The following is a 14,676-nucleotide window of genomic DNA, read 5'->3' on the forward strand; positions in this document are numbered from 1 at the left end:
TGAGGGCATACAGAAAAATGTATGCTGCTCATAGAGAAAAGCTGCTGGGAGCTTATTGGGCTTTGTCAGGTGGGTGATTTCACCTGTCTCTGAGATTACAAAGTTGAAGTTTTGCTGGGACTAGGTATCTCCAGGAGATCTGAGTCCCAGTGCTGTGGTTTGGGAGCTGAGACAGTCTCACAAGGTTCCTGTTGCTGTTGTTCAGGCTGTTTCATCTGAAGACTGAAATCCTATGAATCAAGACAAAAGTTAAATGAAGAACATTGGGTAGTGAGGGCCTGTGGCTTTTTGCTGTGTCATGGCTAACTTTGGGGAGACACACTGTTTAAAGAGTTGGTACCAACAATTTCTGTGATCCCTGCAGCTGTCCACTCAAGGAGATGCCAGCCAGGTGATTGGGCCACTGACAGAGGGCCAGAGGAGGAACGTGGCTGTGGTCAATTCTCTGTACAAACTGCACCAGGCTGTTCTGAAGGTAGGCTTCTTCTGGCATTCCTCTTCTTGCCATAATGTTACCTGCTTGCTCTGTCCTTATGCTCCATTCAGTGGATGAGAACTCTTGGCAATACAGCCCGATTTTGTTTTTTAAGAGCTGCACCTTGCTGTGCATTTGTACAGCTCTTTGAGACTGGGCTGGCCCTTGTAAGCACCACTATATGACAAACTGTCAATATTAGAAGAATAAAAATATCTTTCTAGGGAATAATCACATCTGACAGGCGTTACTTTGTGAGCATAAACAATTGAACTCTTTGTTTTTTCTTATCTTTGTTCTAATCAGGCTGATAGCACCCTTGCTGCATCTGCTTCAGCCCAAGCTTACGTTTTTCAGGAGACCTTCAATGCTTTCCCACAGTTGTGGCTAAACTGAAAAGAGGAAGGAAAGGGTGAAATCAAGAAAAGCAATAGCTCACAAATATCTCCATACATTATTACTGTGACTAAAGTCTGGCCTGGAAATTTTTCAGGACTAAGCACAGTTATGAATAATTCCAATTTACTGATTTAGTGATGCCAGTTGTTACACAGTCTTTGTAAACTAAACCAAATAAGATATATTGGCAGTTGCAGTTAATCGTATTTAAATCCTAGCCTGATTAGAAAAAAGATCATGAGTACTCCTGACTCTGGATATGTTCAAAGAATTTTAAAAAATGCTAAAAAGCCTGTAAAATTTCCTTGGATTTTGCAAACAGATGGTAGATCAACTTTTAAGTCTGCTTTTTCTGTTGTACTTAGTAATGAACCTCATGTGTCTTAGTGTTGGAGGGAGATCTGATATGATTCAGTCTTTGAGTTCAGTACTTAGCTGGCTTAAAAATACTATTGTATAGCATGTTCAAGACTGTAAGGAAATTGGTAGAATAGTCCTTCAGATCATTCCTTGCCTCTCAATTTTAGTATTCTTTTAGCTGTACATAAACAACTATTTAACATGTAGTGCTGTAATAGTTATTATACTGAGAAAGAACAACCATTCCTTCAAACGTTTGCCACAGAGTTGCTTGTATAGTTCTCCATGAATTCTATACTTAGCAGTGGGAGAATACACCAGTTATTTTTATTCTGATTCTGTTAGCCCTTCAGCTAAATTTCAGCTTCACTCCATTGAGTCATTTCTTTGCCAAGGCAGAAGCAGAGTCCATAGGAAATCTGAGAGCAGAGGATTGATGATGCACTGAAAATTCTGTCTGTATAAAGCACACTTGATAGTTATCTGTAAACACCCATTACTAAGATAACTCAGAATGTTTTAAAATGATGGTGAATATTATAAATTCTAATAATTTGTTGAATGCTGACTATTAACAATTACTTTACAATTTTTAGGTTATTACCAGTCAGAGCTCCTTTCCAGCAGCTGCTGAGCAAACTGTCACAACTGCCTTGAAGGTAATTGAATGTCCATATGCTTCAGGGATAGGGCTGAGCTTGGCTTTGTTTGTTACACTTAAAATGGGCACTTATTTCCCACCTATTATTTTACATCAGTATATTCAGTAACAGGTATACAAATATTCTGACATTTCTAATTTATTGTGTCTGCAGCTACATATGTGTTACCTATGCTAAATCATGCTGGAGTCATGCTTGTATTCAGAATATTCTCATAACAGTCAGGACATAGATGTCATCTGACTGTGAAAATAAATGTCTTTCTCTGCAGCATTCACACAGCAATAGCTGGATCCTTCATCACCCCCTTCCTCCCCCAACAGACATCAAATTGTAATTTTTATGTGACCTGGTACTTTCCTGGAGGGGGATGTGGATGGTGGTGCAGCCTCTGTGGCTGACAGCTCTCCAAGTCTGTCCTGCTGGGCACTGACCTGGGAGGGGTTGTGTGCAGGGGAATGAAGGGCAGCTTGTGTCTGGGCAATGAACAGCTGAGCCAAATGTGCCCCAGAACATGTACATGTACAAACCAGGAATGCCAAATTTCTGGGCAAAGCAATTTGTAAAGCCTTCCTTCAAAAAGAGATGCTTTTGAAGGAAGCAGCAAGCAGCCTTATTTCTGCGCTTTGCTGGTAAAATCAGTTAAAGAAAAATGTTATCATTAGGTTCGGTTCTCCTATTTTGCATTTTCAAATGCAAAATAATAAAAAGCACTGATAAAATGAACTGTTTCCTAAGGTATTTTTGAGGTATCAAAATGCAAATGCTTCTAGTTTTTGTTTCCTTACTTGTGCCTTTTTCTTGTTCTATTTTAGGCAGTCCATGATCTAATGGGAAGTGCTGTTCAGCCGCTACTGAACTCTGTAGGAGATTCAGTGGAAGCTATTATCATCACTATGCACCAGGAAGATTTTTCTGGGTAACTAGAAATGTCTTTTACATTTACCATTGCTCGAGTAAGATGTCCTGCATGTGTGTAATAGATTGTTATTGCCACAATGCCCTTGAAGCAAGAGTGCTTGTTTGTTGAGGGGAAGGTGATGCTTTATGGTTAATGAACACAGGAAGCAGAATTACACCTATCTGTTGAAACAAATTAATCAGGTAGCATCTGTCTTCTCTCCCTCCCCCCTCTTTTATTCATATCTGTTGAGTAAAATTCATTTCAAATAGAAAAAGAAATCTGACAAGAGGCCATTTTTGTGCTTCAAAAGGCCTTTCTGGTTTCAAAATGTGGTTTTTTTGGACAGTCTTCAGAACTGTCAGTATTTCTATTTGTCAAAGCATATAGCCTGTGATGTAATAGTTAATTTTAACTTTTTTAAAAATTTAAATCTCAGGTTCAGTATGTTATGCTATTTTCCTAGTGTGTTTTCATTAGAATTTCCAGGATTCTTTACATGCCAAGATCTTGAGTCTGATGTATAATTGAGACTTCCTTCCTAAATTTTATTTTGGTTGTCATCTCTGTTCTGACATTGCTTGCACCATCATCAGTTGTCCTGTTTTCTGTCTTGAAAATTAACTGAAAATACTATTTTTTCAGAGACGTTTTGAATTTTCCTTTTTAATTTCTTTTAAGCAACATTTTACCCTTACCCTCTTTTGGCACCAGTAGCACAATACCTCTCTAGGCAGGCAAACAGTTTCCAGCCAAAGGCTAAGTTTTGTTAGGTAGCCTGTGTGTTCTAAGTTTGGAAGAGCTCTTTGACCTGACTGTCAGTCAAAGAAAGAGAAAGAGGATTGGTTTGTATCTAGGGGTTCTGTGCTGCTTCTGTGATACTGACTTTGTAATCCTGGGTTTGGAGGAATCTCAGAGACTTTTTCTCTACAGAGAACAGGTTTGGGATTGACAGGCTAAGTTAGTAACCCTGTGACATATGTTTATATTTTATGATCCACTTTAGAGTTTCAAATCAACAACTGGGACATTCAGATTTAGGATCTGGATTTCAGGTGTAGGCCCCAAATGGAAGGAGGCTCTGCAGGTTGGGTAGGAGCGGGGTGTTGCCCTTTATCTTGTTATTTCTTGTTTCGTCTTTTAATTCTTCATGGGCATGGCTGATAAAGAGATATTTCCTGACTATAGTTTCAGAGAGAGTTACATGCTCTGTATTCTGAGTAGAAATGAGACTCTACAATTCATGCCATGACTTGATGGGGTAGGAAAATGTTTAAAAGAATCCAATAGGTTTTGGTTGTGTTTTAAAGATGAATTTAGCTGCCCCTATTTCTTTTTCTTCTCTTGTTTTTTCAGATCATTATCCAGCTCAGGAAAACCAGATGTCCCTTGTTCTCTCTACATGAAAGAGCTTCAGGGTTTCATAGCAAGAGTCATGAGCGACTACTTCAGGCATTTTGAGTGTTTTGACTTTGTCTTTGATAACACTGAAGCCATGGCTCAAAGAGCAATTGAGCTTTTCATTCGCCATGCCAGTCTGATCAGGCCCCTCGGAGAAGGTGGGAAGATGCGCCTGGCAGCAGATTTTGCACAGGTACCCTCAGTGCTGGTTTCTGCTTTGTAGTGTCATTTCACTGAAAAGTATCAATGCTTTTGTCCCCATTGAGGTGTAAGCAGGCAGTAGTAGAGATTGGTGCATTCCAGGTCTAACATCCTCTCTGATAAGATACTGGATCCTCCATTCAGGGAGGTCTGACAGCTTCCTGTCCAGGGGACTGTTGCATTTAAATTCTGCTGCATCTTGGCATGTTGTCCCACTGGGCCAACCTCTGTGGCACGTCCATCATTTGCCACCATTCATTCACTTCATTCTTTCTCTCTCTTCTAATGGAATATGGTGTGTCACTTCCTTAATCACTCTATATATCACAATGCCCACAGTGGTTAATGGCTAACTCAGCTGCTTTGCAGTGAAGGAGACAAGCTAAAGAAACATCAATATCCTGGGCAAGAGCTGCCCTATAGAAAGCAGAAGGGCAGTTGTCTTGTGAGATTGTCTTTGTGACCCGATTGACTGACCTGCATCTCAGCTCTGCTTAACTCCTGTCCAGGACTAAACCACAAAAGAAATTGCTAGATTCATATCCATTACCTGTCTGTGTTATCTGCTATATCAAAATTTAATTTGTCTGCAGTACTACTGTATGGTTAATGTGCCAAAGAATCAGGCATCCATGGATCAATCTGAGGCTGCCATTTATTATTATCCAAGTGGAAAAGGGAATTAGCACCAGCTGTCTGCATACTGAGTGCTGATTTTGGCTGGTAGGTAACTGAGGTAGGAGAGGAAGGCAGGGAGGGAGGAATTGCTGCCACCTCCACTCCTTCTTCTGGCTGCTTTGTATCATTTGCCTGTGAGTTACATACTCCTGAGTAAAATTTTTTTATTCATTACTCAAAAATAGCAAATCAGCCCTTAACCACAGAAATGAAGGGGAAGTTTTCAATTGCTTTCAGCGAGAAGGTTCCATTCCCTTCTCTATTTTGAAGACAATGGCATAAAATTGGAAGCAAAAAAAGGACACTTGACTCTTCCTGTGGAAGTAATAGAGATAATTTTTGTAATTTATGCTAATTTTAGCTAAAGTAAGTCATATAAATTTGGAAAATATTTTTACCTGATTGTACAGTAAAAGCATCTGATCTAAGCACCTGTTATAATCTAAAAATATAACTTGTTAGTAGTTTTTAAACACTGATTCTTCTCACTCTGACATGGGCTACCTTTTAAATGAAAAATGAAGACATGTTTTTGTACAGTGTAGAGGAATTTGCATGGTCTTCCCCACTGTGCTGAGTATAACTTCTCAATGGACAACTGTATAGACATAAATATTCTGATTTCTTTTGTACCACAGTATAAAAAAAAAGGGGTTGAATTCATTCCTGTCTCTCCTGCCTTCATTTGTTGCTGCGTCTGGGGACTTGTGTTTTTCTTTTCTTCACATTGCACCGTATTCTTGGCTTGTTTAAAAATGGGCTTAAGACAAGAAATCTGTGTCCAAGCAGCTGCAGGAGCCAGCTCAGTGCTCCTCTGTGCCTTTGAGCATCTCTGCACAGAGCTGCTCTGGGTGTCCCAGGCTGCACAGGGGCTGGAGTGTCCAGAATGGCCTGGACACTCTGTCACCTTGCTCAGGATGGAAGGAAAAGGACTGAAACATTTTGTAAGTGGACGCTGCCTTATGTCCATGTTTTCTGGGATGTGTGTGTGCTCCTCCCAAAAACCTGGTGGATTTTGTGCACATTCCCACCATGCCAGCTCCTGGGAGCCTGGCAGGAAGGTGGTTGTTGCTCTGACCCAGCCAGCAGTCCTGGTGTAAAAAGCAGCTTTAGTGAGGACTAGGAGAGCTTGCTGCTGCTTTTGGCTGAGGAGGGCAGGGAGCAGGTATTTAGCTGGGCTGCTGGCTTGCTGAGAAGGATAAATTTTTCCAAATGGCTATAAGTGCTGTGTGCAGGTTTTTTTTCAGTCCCAGAAAGGCACTGCATTGTTGGACTAAAGCCAAACCCAAAGGAAACAACCTGCCTGGAAAGATACCATGTGTAGGAGTAGGTTTGTTTATAAACTGTTTTTACTTGTCTTCTGTCTTGTAGAGTAATTTTGAGTTTTCTCTGCACAAAAAAAGGTTACATGTTCCTGGTCAGAACTGACTTTTGAGATCTAAGACCCCTTCTGGTATTTTGGTGTTGCTTGCAAGCAAAAGACCTGGGCAGAAATCTGTCCAGAAGCTTTGATTAATTTGAGTTCTTACTATAAACACACATGCAATGAATCAAATAACCTTTGATTGCATCAAAGGTTATTTGATGAGATTTTAGGTATCTCATGCTTCTTCACATTCAGGGCACTCACAGAGTTACAGCTGCCTTATACTCAGCAAGAATAGCTTTGGCTGAGAGTCTGATTTGAAAATTTTTGCACTGAAAACGTGTTTTACTGATAAGTTGCCTCAAAACAACAGGTGTCCACACAGAAGGAGAAAATGAATTTCAAGTTCTCTTCATTGAGAACTGGGTTTGCTGAGGTGCATAACAGCCAATTTTCTGGAGTGAGCCTCAGCTACTCATACATTAGGTATTACTGCTGTGGCTCTGTTGAATTCTCTGTCTTAGCCTGTTTGCAGTGTCAGTATGGCATTTGGCTGCCCTGTGCATTAAAGATTTCTCAGCAGTGAGACTAGGTGTGTGTACTGTGGCAGCTGTAAACAGAGCTATGATAGGCTTGAAATATGCCTGAATATCATTAATGTGATTGCATGTAAATCAGTGCTTACAGGAACATTGCCAGCCCTAGGAAATGTGCATAGCACTGCAAGGTTGTTATCAGTGCCACAGTTCCTTGGGCGTCTCATTAGAAACATTTCCAGGCTGAGTTCAGCTCTTTTCATGCTCTCAGTTTCAGTTTTTATGCAAGCAATTGCACAAGATTACTTTTCAGCTCACTCCTGTATACACCCAAATCAGCTTGTTTTGTTTGGTTTTGTATTTTCAAGGTGCCCATAATTCAATATTCACATATTTAATACCAAATTTCACTTTTTAATTCAGTGCTTGTCAGACTGAAAAAAATGTTCTCCTGGAGGCAAATAAGCCAGCAAGCCCTGATGGTTTTCAACACTTCTGTTTCTGGGGAGTGCAAGTTCTTCTCCAGAGGATCTTTTTGTTTGCTTGGTGTTCAGAGCTGTTACAGCACTTAGGCACAATTTGGGATTCTGGCTTGTAGTTCAGGCCTTCCTAAAACCTGATGGAAGTGCTGGAAAATGCAGCAAAGAATGAACTATTTTTATTGGTCCTGTTAGAGTCGATACTATTCTCTGTATGCTTTTCTGTATTTCTTACCTAGTTATGATTTATGGTTGGGATTTTTGGCCTTGTTCAGTACTGTGTTCAGACCGTTTTGATAGGGTACAGTTAATGCTGCCACTAATTCTTCAAGTGTTTCTCAGAAAATTGCTGCAAAATACTTGAGTTTTATTGAATTTTCCTAGGAAAATGTTTTTATGGTAGAAGTTTACAATGCTAAATGCTAGTGTAGAAAAGCTGTTCCTACTTGCTGGCTAGACTAGGGTCAGAATCCAGTTTCCTGATTCAATATGTGGCATTAAAAAAAAGGCAAGATTTTTAGGCATTTGGATTTTTTAAATGTAGACAGATTTGCTCATTTGATCAAACATGATGATACAAGCGTAAAGGCGCTTTTTATAATTTTTCCTAAAAAATTTGCTTTCTAGTTTCTTACAGAGAAATGAGAGCAGCAGGATGCTGTAATCACAGTTGTAGTCATAAAGACAGAAACTACTAAAGCTAAAATACATTTAATGTTTAGTGCTAATTATCTTCCTGGAAAGAGGGAATTATTTGCTGATGTGTGTTATTTTAGAGGTATTCCAGCTGAAGGATTTACTTAAACAGCAGCCGTTTTTGGAATTGCTGCACTGGGGAGAAATCAAATTGCACATCCCTTCAAGGCCAACGTCCTTGCATATAATAGTTCAGCTCTTCTGCTCCCTTGCTTGTTAAAGCATTCTGTCCTGGTGAATGGCTAGAAAAAAGCATTTTGAGGTAACATTTAAAAACTTGGAATTCATCTTGGCCAGGAGGAAATGTAATTGCTAAAAATTTAATGTTAAGATTTTCCAGCTGAAAAAACAGCTGTTTAAGTTATGAGAGATCTTGAAAATACCACAATAGACACTAAAAAATAACTTCACTATGGGCTTTTTAAAGCAGTCTTCAATATATATGCATTATCTGTATCTAGACTATGTATTAACTTCACCCTTGGGTTGCTGAACATAATCCAATTAGAGAAGCCAGGCATGTGATGTATTTTTTTCAATATGGCCAGCCAGTGAATAGTTCAACAGATAATTGACCACCTAGCCATGGGCTATGGCAGAGTCATATGAGAAGAAAAGATAATATTGCCTTTTTGGGCTTAGATAGCATTAACCATTGAAAAGAAGCATATGTTGGGCAGGCGCCTGCCACTGTGTCCTGCACAGCATAGCAAACCAGCATGAATAAATCATGGCAAAGCAATGAGTTTTGAACAAAGCTAAAAGAAAGAAGTCATTAGGCCTTCTTCTGTTCTATCTGCTGCTTGCTTTTTGGCAAGCACATTCATCTCCTAATGCTCCCCTTGGATTCTGTGCTAATGATAATGTCACATCAAGCCTCTGTGATTGCAAATTACTGCTTGAACACCTGATTTATCACTGAATTTAACCTGGATGTTTGAATTTTCAAATTTGCAATTTGGAAGGGAAATTTGGAAAAGAAACAGAAAACACTACTTACCCTATGTAAAGTCCACAGGACGTGGCTGAGCGAAAGGCCTTGCACAGATAATACAAACACTGGCTGCCAACAGCCAAAAGCATCCCTTGATGTCAGAGCTCACTGGCAGGCTTTGAAATTATGGCTGTGTATCACAGCAGAGGCTGCTACAGCAGAACTCACTGTGTGAATCAACAGTTGATGCCATTTCAGGTGATGACAGGTAACACAAGCAAAAGTGATGCACGCTCAATTCTCTGCCCAATTCCAGCACCTTGAAAACAGCAGCTGTTCCAGCCGAGTGCTTCCTCCCCAGCACTTGCTCCTGGGCTGGCACAATGCTCAGCAGAGACACTAAACCCCTCTCAGTGGCCTCAGAAGTGATTGTGACAGCAGAAGGATGCTATAGCATCCCACTGTGTCACTGGGCTCAGATAAACACCTAAAATTCAAGGAAAGAAAACAATCTTAGTTGTTATGTGAATTATACTGTTTATTGGAGAGAGATTGGGTTATAACACAAAGACTAGTATTGTAAAGTTAAAAAAAAAAGAGTTTCTGTGGTTTATGTACATTTTTACCACATTAGTTTTTGCTCATTCCCACTCTTCATGAGTCAATGTGAGATAGTATAGTATGCTGCAAAGCTTAAAAACAATATTTTTCTTTGGCAGCTATTACTTCACGAATCCACCATCTGCTGCCATTAAATCTATCTAGTTCTAGCAATACTAATAATTTCCTACAGTGAATAAAGGTTGAAGATGAAGTAATAGAATTTTCCAAAGTAATTTTTCTTCTTTAGTACCTAAGACTAAAAATTTTAATTTACGGAAACTACAAAGTATATTCAAGAGAATTCATTTAAATTTGTTTTAATAAGGAATTGGTTAAGCTGTAGAAAGTTTCACTTAACGTCTCATTGCTTCATATTATGTTCCAGGAGCGAAACAATCCTTTAAAACTTATTAAGCAAAATTATATTTTGCTATGCTGTTATTTCTTCCCCCCCTTGAGTACCGTTTGATCTACGCATCTCTGTTTCCACAAGTCAGACTGGCAGTTTGTTGCCTGTTATCAAAGTCTCTAAAGAACCTAAAGGATTTATCTTCTCCCTGGTCCCTCACAGCTACAAGCCCCCAGCTCCCACCAGAGCTGGGACACCAGCTCCTGCAGGATATCAGTTCCTTCCAGCTGCCCCCAGCCAGTGCTGATGCCTGAAACAAAGCTCTGGAGAAATCAGAGTCTTGCTCCCGTTTGTTTTTCAGGCTCTGGAGGGTTCTTGTATCATGATGCAGCAAGGCATACTTGGTCTGCTCCTTGTTTTGGCTGCTTGTTCCTGATCCTGTGTGGCACAGCAGCCTCTTGGCTCCCACCTGTACTCCTGGGGGAGCAAGGTGCTGAACTTGCTGTACCTTCATTGCAGTCAGAGCCCCTCCCTGCAGCAGTTCCTGCAGAGCCTGCCTTCCCTGGGAGCCTGCCCTCACTCCCCTGTGCCAGCAGGTTCAGCACAGCTGCTGCTGGCTCCTGAGCCACAGGGACATTGACCTCCCACCTGCCTGCAGGAGAGGTGACCTCATCCTCAGGGGGTAGAGAGGGGCCATTTCATAGCCTAAAGATTGGGGGACCAAAAAGGGCAGCAGGCAAGAGGAAGCCAGGCTGTTACTCAGGTCTGGAGCCTTATTTCCTAGTTTCCTTATGTCCTGGATGTTTTATTAACTTTCTTCTCCTTTCTATTTCCATAAAATGCAGATTTCAAGTGGCCTGGAAGTGCCAGATGTGGGCAGGTATGCAGAGGTCCCTGGGCTCAGGCAGTGGCTGTGCACTGCCCATGGGACAGCTCCCCATTGCTTTCCAGAGCTACCCACCTCTCCTGGTCTGCAGGGGAAGCCAGGATGCTTGGGTTGGACCCTGTGGCTTTGCCTGAGTGCCATGTAGGGGGTTACTCCTACAAACATGATCCACCTGACCTACTTTGGGTGTCCACCTTGGGGAAAGGTGCATCACGCCCCCAAGAGTGGCTGTTTCTTGCCACTGCCTTTGAAGAGAAGCTGTAGATGTTGAGAAGCAGGTGAGATGACTCCTATCCTGCCACCTGCTTTTAAAGAGGGATGCCTGAAGTATATAGCCTTGATTTGCATTATTCACTAATTTAAGTTCTTCTGGGTTTAGATGAACTATGGCATCATAGTTCACTGCACCCTATTCCTTGTTTATGCTGGGACCCCAGCATAGTTTTGTGCTCTTGGTGAAGCTGGTGGCCCAGCTTCCATCTCTGTCTGAGGAAATGCTGCAGCTGGAAAGAATAATATAATAGTATTAAAGACTTCACTGTAAATAGTGTCATATCACAAACACTTTGAAACTCGTTCAGCAATATTACTTATAAGAGAAACTCATTGTATGGTGGTTTTGATCCTCTTACTTATTTTAGCTGTCATCCTTTGAAACTTAGTTTAATTGTGCATTATATGTAAATCAAAGTCTGAATAGTCTTTCAAGTTGGGGATTTTAATAAACAGAGAATAAAGCTTGATCCCTTATTTGGCTGACATTTCAGGAATGCAAAAAATAAAGACTTCATCCATGTCTGAGTAAAATTACCTGCAGGGTTTTTTTAAGGGGTGGTATCTGTATTGGTGTGCACATTAACTGAAATTTTGCTGTGTAATGTTCATGCTCAGTCTGGGATCCAGAAGGGAAACAGTTCTTTCTCACTTCTGTGTCCTCACTGACAAATGAAGAGCCTGTGACAGAACTTAGATGTAAAAACCCAAGTGGAGCCTGACTCTTCTTCAAAAAAGCTGAACTCCCATGCTTCAACAACAAAAAGTGTTTAAAACTTGTTTGTTTTTAAAGATGGCTGCTCTAACTCAGAAACCCAACAGTATGAAAATAAGTATTAAAATAATGGTCTTACTCTTTGACCATGATTCCATATGACTCTTTGGCAATAGATCACAGCTGCCTTCTATCTAATCTGTCAGCTGCCTTCTATCTAATCTGTATAGGTTTTGGGGCCCACTGTTCAGGAAGGAATCATTTTAACCTTGTCTTTCACCAAAGGAAAGGGTGCCCAGCTGAAATGTACCTGCAGTTTTACTGCTTTACCAGTGGTTTGTGGAGACCTGCCTAGATTTGTTTTCTTCCCAGGCTGTGGTCAGATTTTTGGGCTGTTGACACAAGTGCTTCATTAGGAAACTCATCACCAACAAAATAAACCTGCTGCAAAAAACAAAGCTTTAGTCTCAGAAAGCTCAGGAGGCCCCTTCTGTTGTTATGCACAGACTGTAGAGACATTTGTCACTAAATGCTTACTGCCAAGAACAAGGCAGAAGTCTTGGCTTGGACAACATAGTATGAAAGGAAAAGAGCTTCTTGTCTTAATTCAGCCACCAGACAGAAGTCACTGACTTAGTCTGTAAGTTTGGATTATTGCTTAAAGACTAAAGGCTGCTTCAATGCCAAGTGTTATGTTTTGGGAGGATGTAACTCAAATGGAACTGTTTGCTTTTCTAGATGGAGTTAGCAGTAGCCCCGCTGTGTCGGCGAGTCTCCGACTTGGGAAAGTCCTACAGACAGCTGAGGTCATTCAGGTGAGGAGCAGCCACAGTATGACTAAACTGTATTTCAAACTGATTTATTACCTCCTGTTAGTTCTGATTGAACTGAGAGCTTTTTTGGCAACACCCACCTGCAAATTAGAAATAGATTAAAGTTCTTTTAAATTTTATGCAGAGTATAACTATGATTTAACAATCTTTGTCATGCAAATGTTGGCCAAATTGTACTTTTTTGTATTGCTTTCAGTGCATCGTCTGTATGACAGCGAATTCTATAGTTACCTTAAATGTTTTCACTGAAATACAAAATTTATTAAAATTTCACTGAAATACAAAATTTATGGTCCTTTGTTGTTTAATTACAATAGGCAACTGCTCTAAATTTTTGCAAACTGGACCTGTGTTGGAAACCCAAGATGCAGAGTAGGGGCAAAAAACTCGATGGTTCTATCCTAACAAAATATTGCCACCACATAGAGGCACTTTTCTAATGCATAATATAAGCTTTTTCTTCATTTAATGAGTGTATTGTTACATTTTTCCAGACCACTGCTGTTCCAGACCAGTGAGCATATTGCCAGTAGCCCAGCTCTGGGAGAGGTTATTCCATTCAGCATTATTCTTCAGTTCTTATTTACAAGAGCACCACCAGAGCTAAAATCACCCTTCCAGGTAATAAGATCAACTTGCCTTTTATTTTCAGATGTCCTAAGGTGTGATGAGCATTGTAGTTTGCCCTAGCTGTTTTAGTTTAAAATTATTCAAATGCATATTTTATATAATATTTGGCTTTGTTTTTATTGTGACAAAGGCATTATAATAATTGGTTTACTAAATTGATTGATTGATTTAATAGTAGGGATAGTAGGGATTAATAGTAGGGATACAATAACCTGATATTAAATAGACTCCCAATTCTTTATTATTCTGTCAGCTCGTAGTAGAAGTTGCAGACCTTTCCCCAGACTGCAAATTGCCTGGATCCTTCTCTTGTAAGATGCAGGAAATCTAGATAAAAACCCTGTCAGAAATGGGCCAACAGCTGATGTAGGAGATGACCTCTGAGCCCTCAAATAACATACTGGGCTATTCCTGTTAATTGTCTTTGATTTCTTAATTCATTCTGCATCACTGCAGTATTGAGAGCCTCATGTGGCTTTCATTTATGTCATCTCTGATTCTGAAATGGGAGCGTCTGTTTCCTTTTTTGCATTTTGTGTAACTGGTGTTTGTGTTTCTCTGTACCAGAGGGCTGAGTGGTCCATTGCCCGCTACTCCCAGTGGCTCGATGATCATCCATCTGAGAAAGACAGGCTTGCTCTCATACGGTAAAAATCGGGCTTCTTTCTCCTCTACATTTATGATAATGGAGCAGGAACTTATCTGCACACTAGGACTCTTGAAAAGTAAAAAAAAATGTGCCTCAGGGGATGTATCACAAATACCATTACCTTCTCTCCACTCATGGGATGAGTTGCAAAGTGGCAGAAATACAAACTCAGACAGAGCTCTCCTGTCCACTGCCCTGTGCTCAAACTCTCCAGTGCCTTTGGAAGGAGCACATAATCCTCTTGTAAAGGAAGTAAACTGTGAACAATGATGGCTTAAATTAATAATGTGTTTTTGCAAAACTGCCTCTCTCTCCTAACTGCTGGAAAGGCAAGACTGCAGCTGTCCTGTCATCTGTATCAGGAAAGAGAAGCTCTGAAAGCTTAACCAATATGAATGTAGGTATAAATCTAAAAACCTAAAACTGGAAGACCCTTGTTACACACCTGGAATGTTACTCTTCAGGAAATCAGCCCATGATCTTTAGAAAGTAATAATTACATCAGGTTGCTAGGGTAGATAACTTCATAGCTAAATATTATTTTGCATCTTAAGATGTTAGGAAAAGTTATGAAGAGTTGTTTTTCAAATCAAGCAAAGTTTTGAAGTGTGTTAGAGACAGCAGATTTGTATGAACATGACAAAACCAGC

The 14,676-nt window shown here is 40.3% G+C and overlaps 1 protein-coding gene across 1 annotated transcript in view; it reads left to right on the forward strand.

Annotated features, from left to right (window-relative positions):
* Positions 1–14,676, forward strand: part of COG5 (component of oligomeric golgi complex 5) — a 173,575-nt gene that overhangs the window by 149,851 nt on the left and 9,048 nt on the right. The window contains exons 15-21 of the mRNA XM_066550811.1: positions 365–475; positions 1,831–1,893; positions 2,712–2,815; positions 4,154–4,391; positions 12,653–12,729; positions 13,242–13,368; positions 13,945–14,024. Coding sequence (XP_066406908.1) covers positions 365–475; positions 1,831–1,893; positions 2,712–2,815; positions 4,154–4,391; positions 12,653–12,729; positions 13,242–13,368; positions 13,945–14,024 — 800 coding nt within the window. The remainder of the gene's footprint in view (positions 1–364; positions 476–1,830; positions 1,894–2,711; positions 2,816–4,153; positions 4,392–12,652; positions 12,730–13,241; positions 13,369–13,944; positions 14,025–14,676) is intronic.

This window comes from Molothrus aeneus, chromosome 5, assembly GCF_037042795.1.
Source record: "Molothrus aeneus isolate 106 chromosome 5, BPBGC_Maene_1.0, whole genome shotgun sequence".
Lineage (NCBI taxonomy): Eukaryota > Metazoa > Chordata > Aves > Passeriformes > Icteridae > Molothrus > Molothrus aeneus.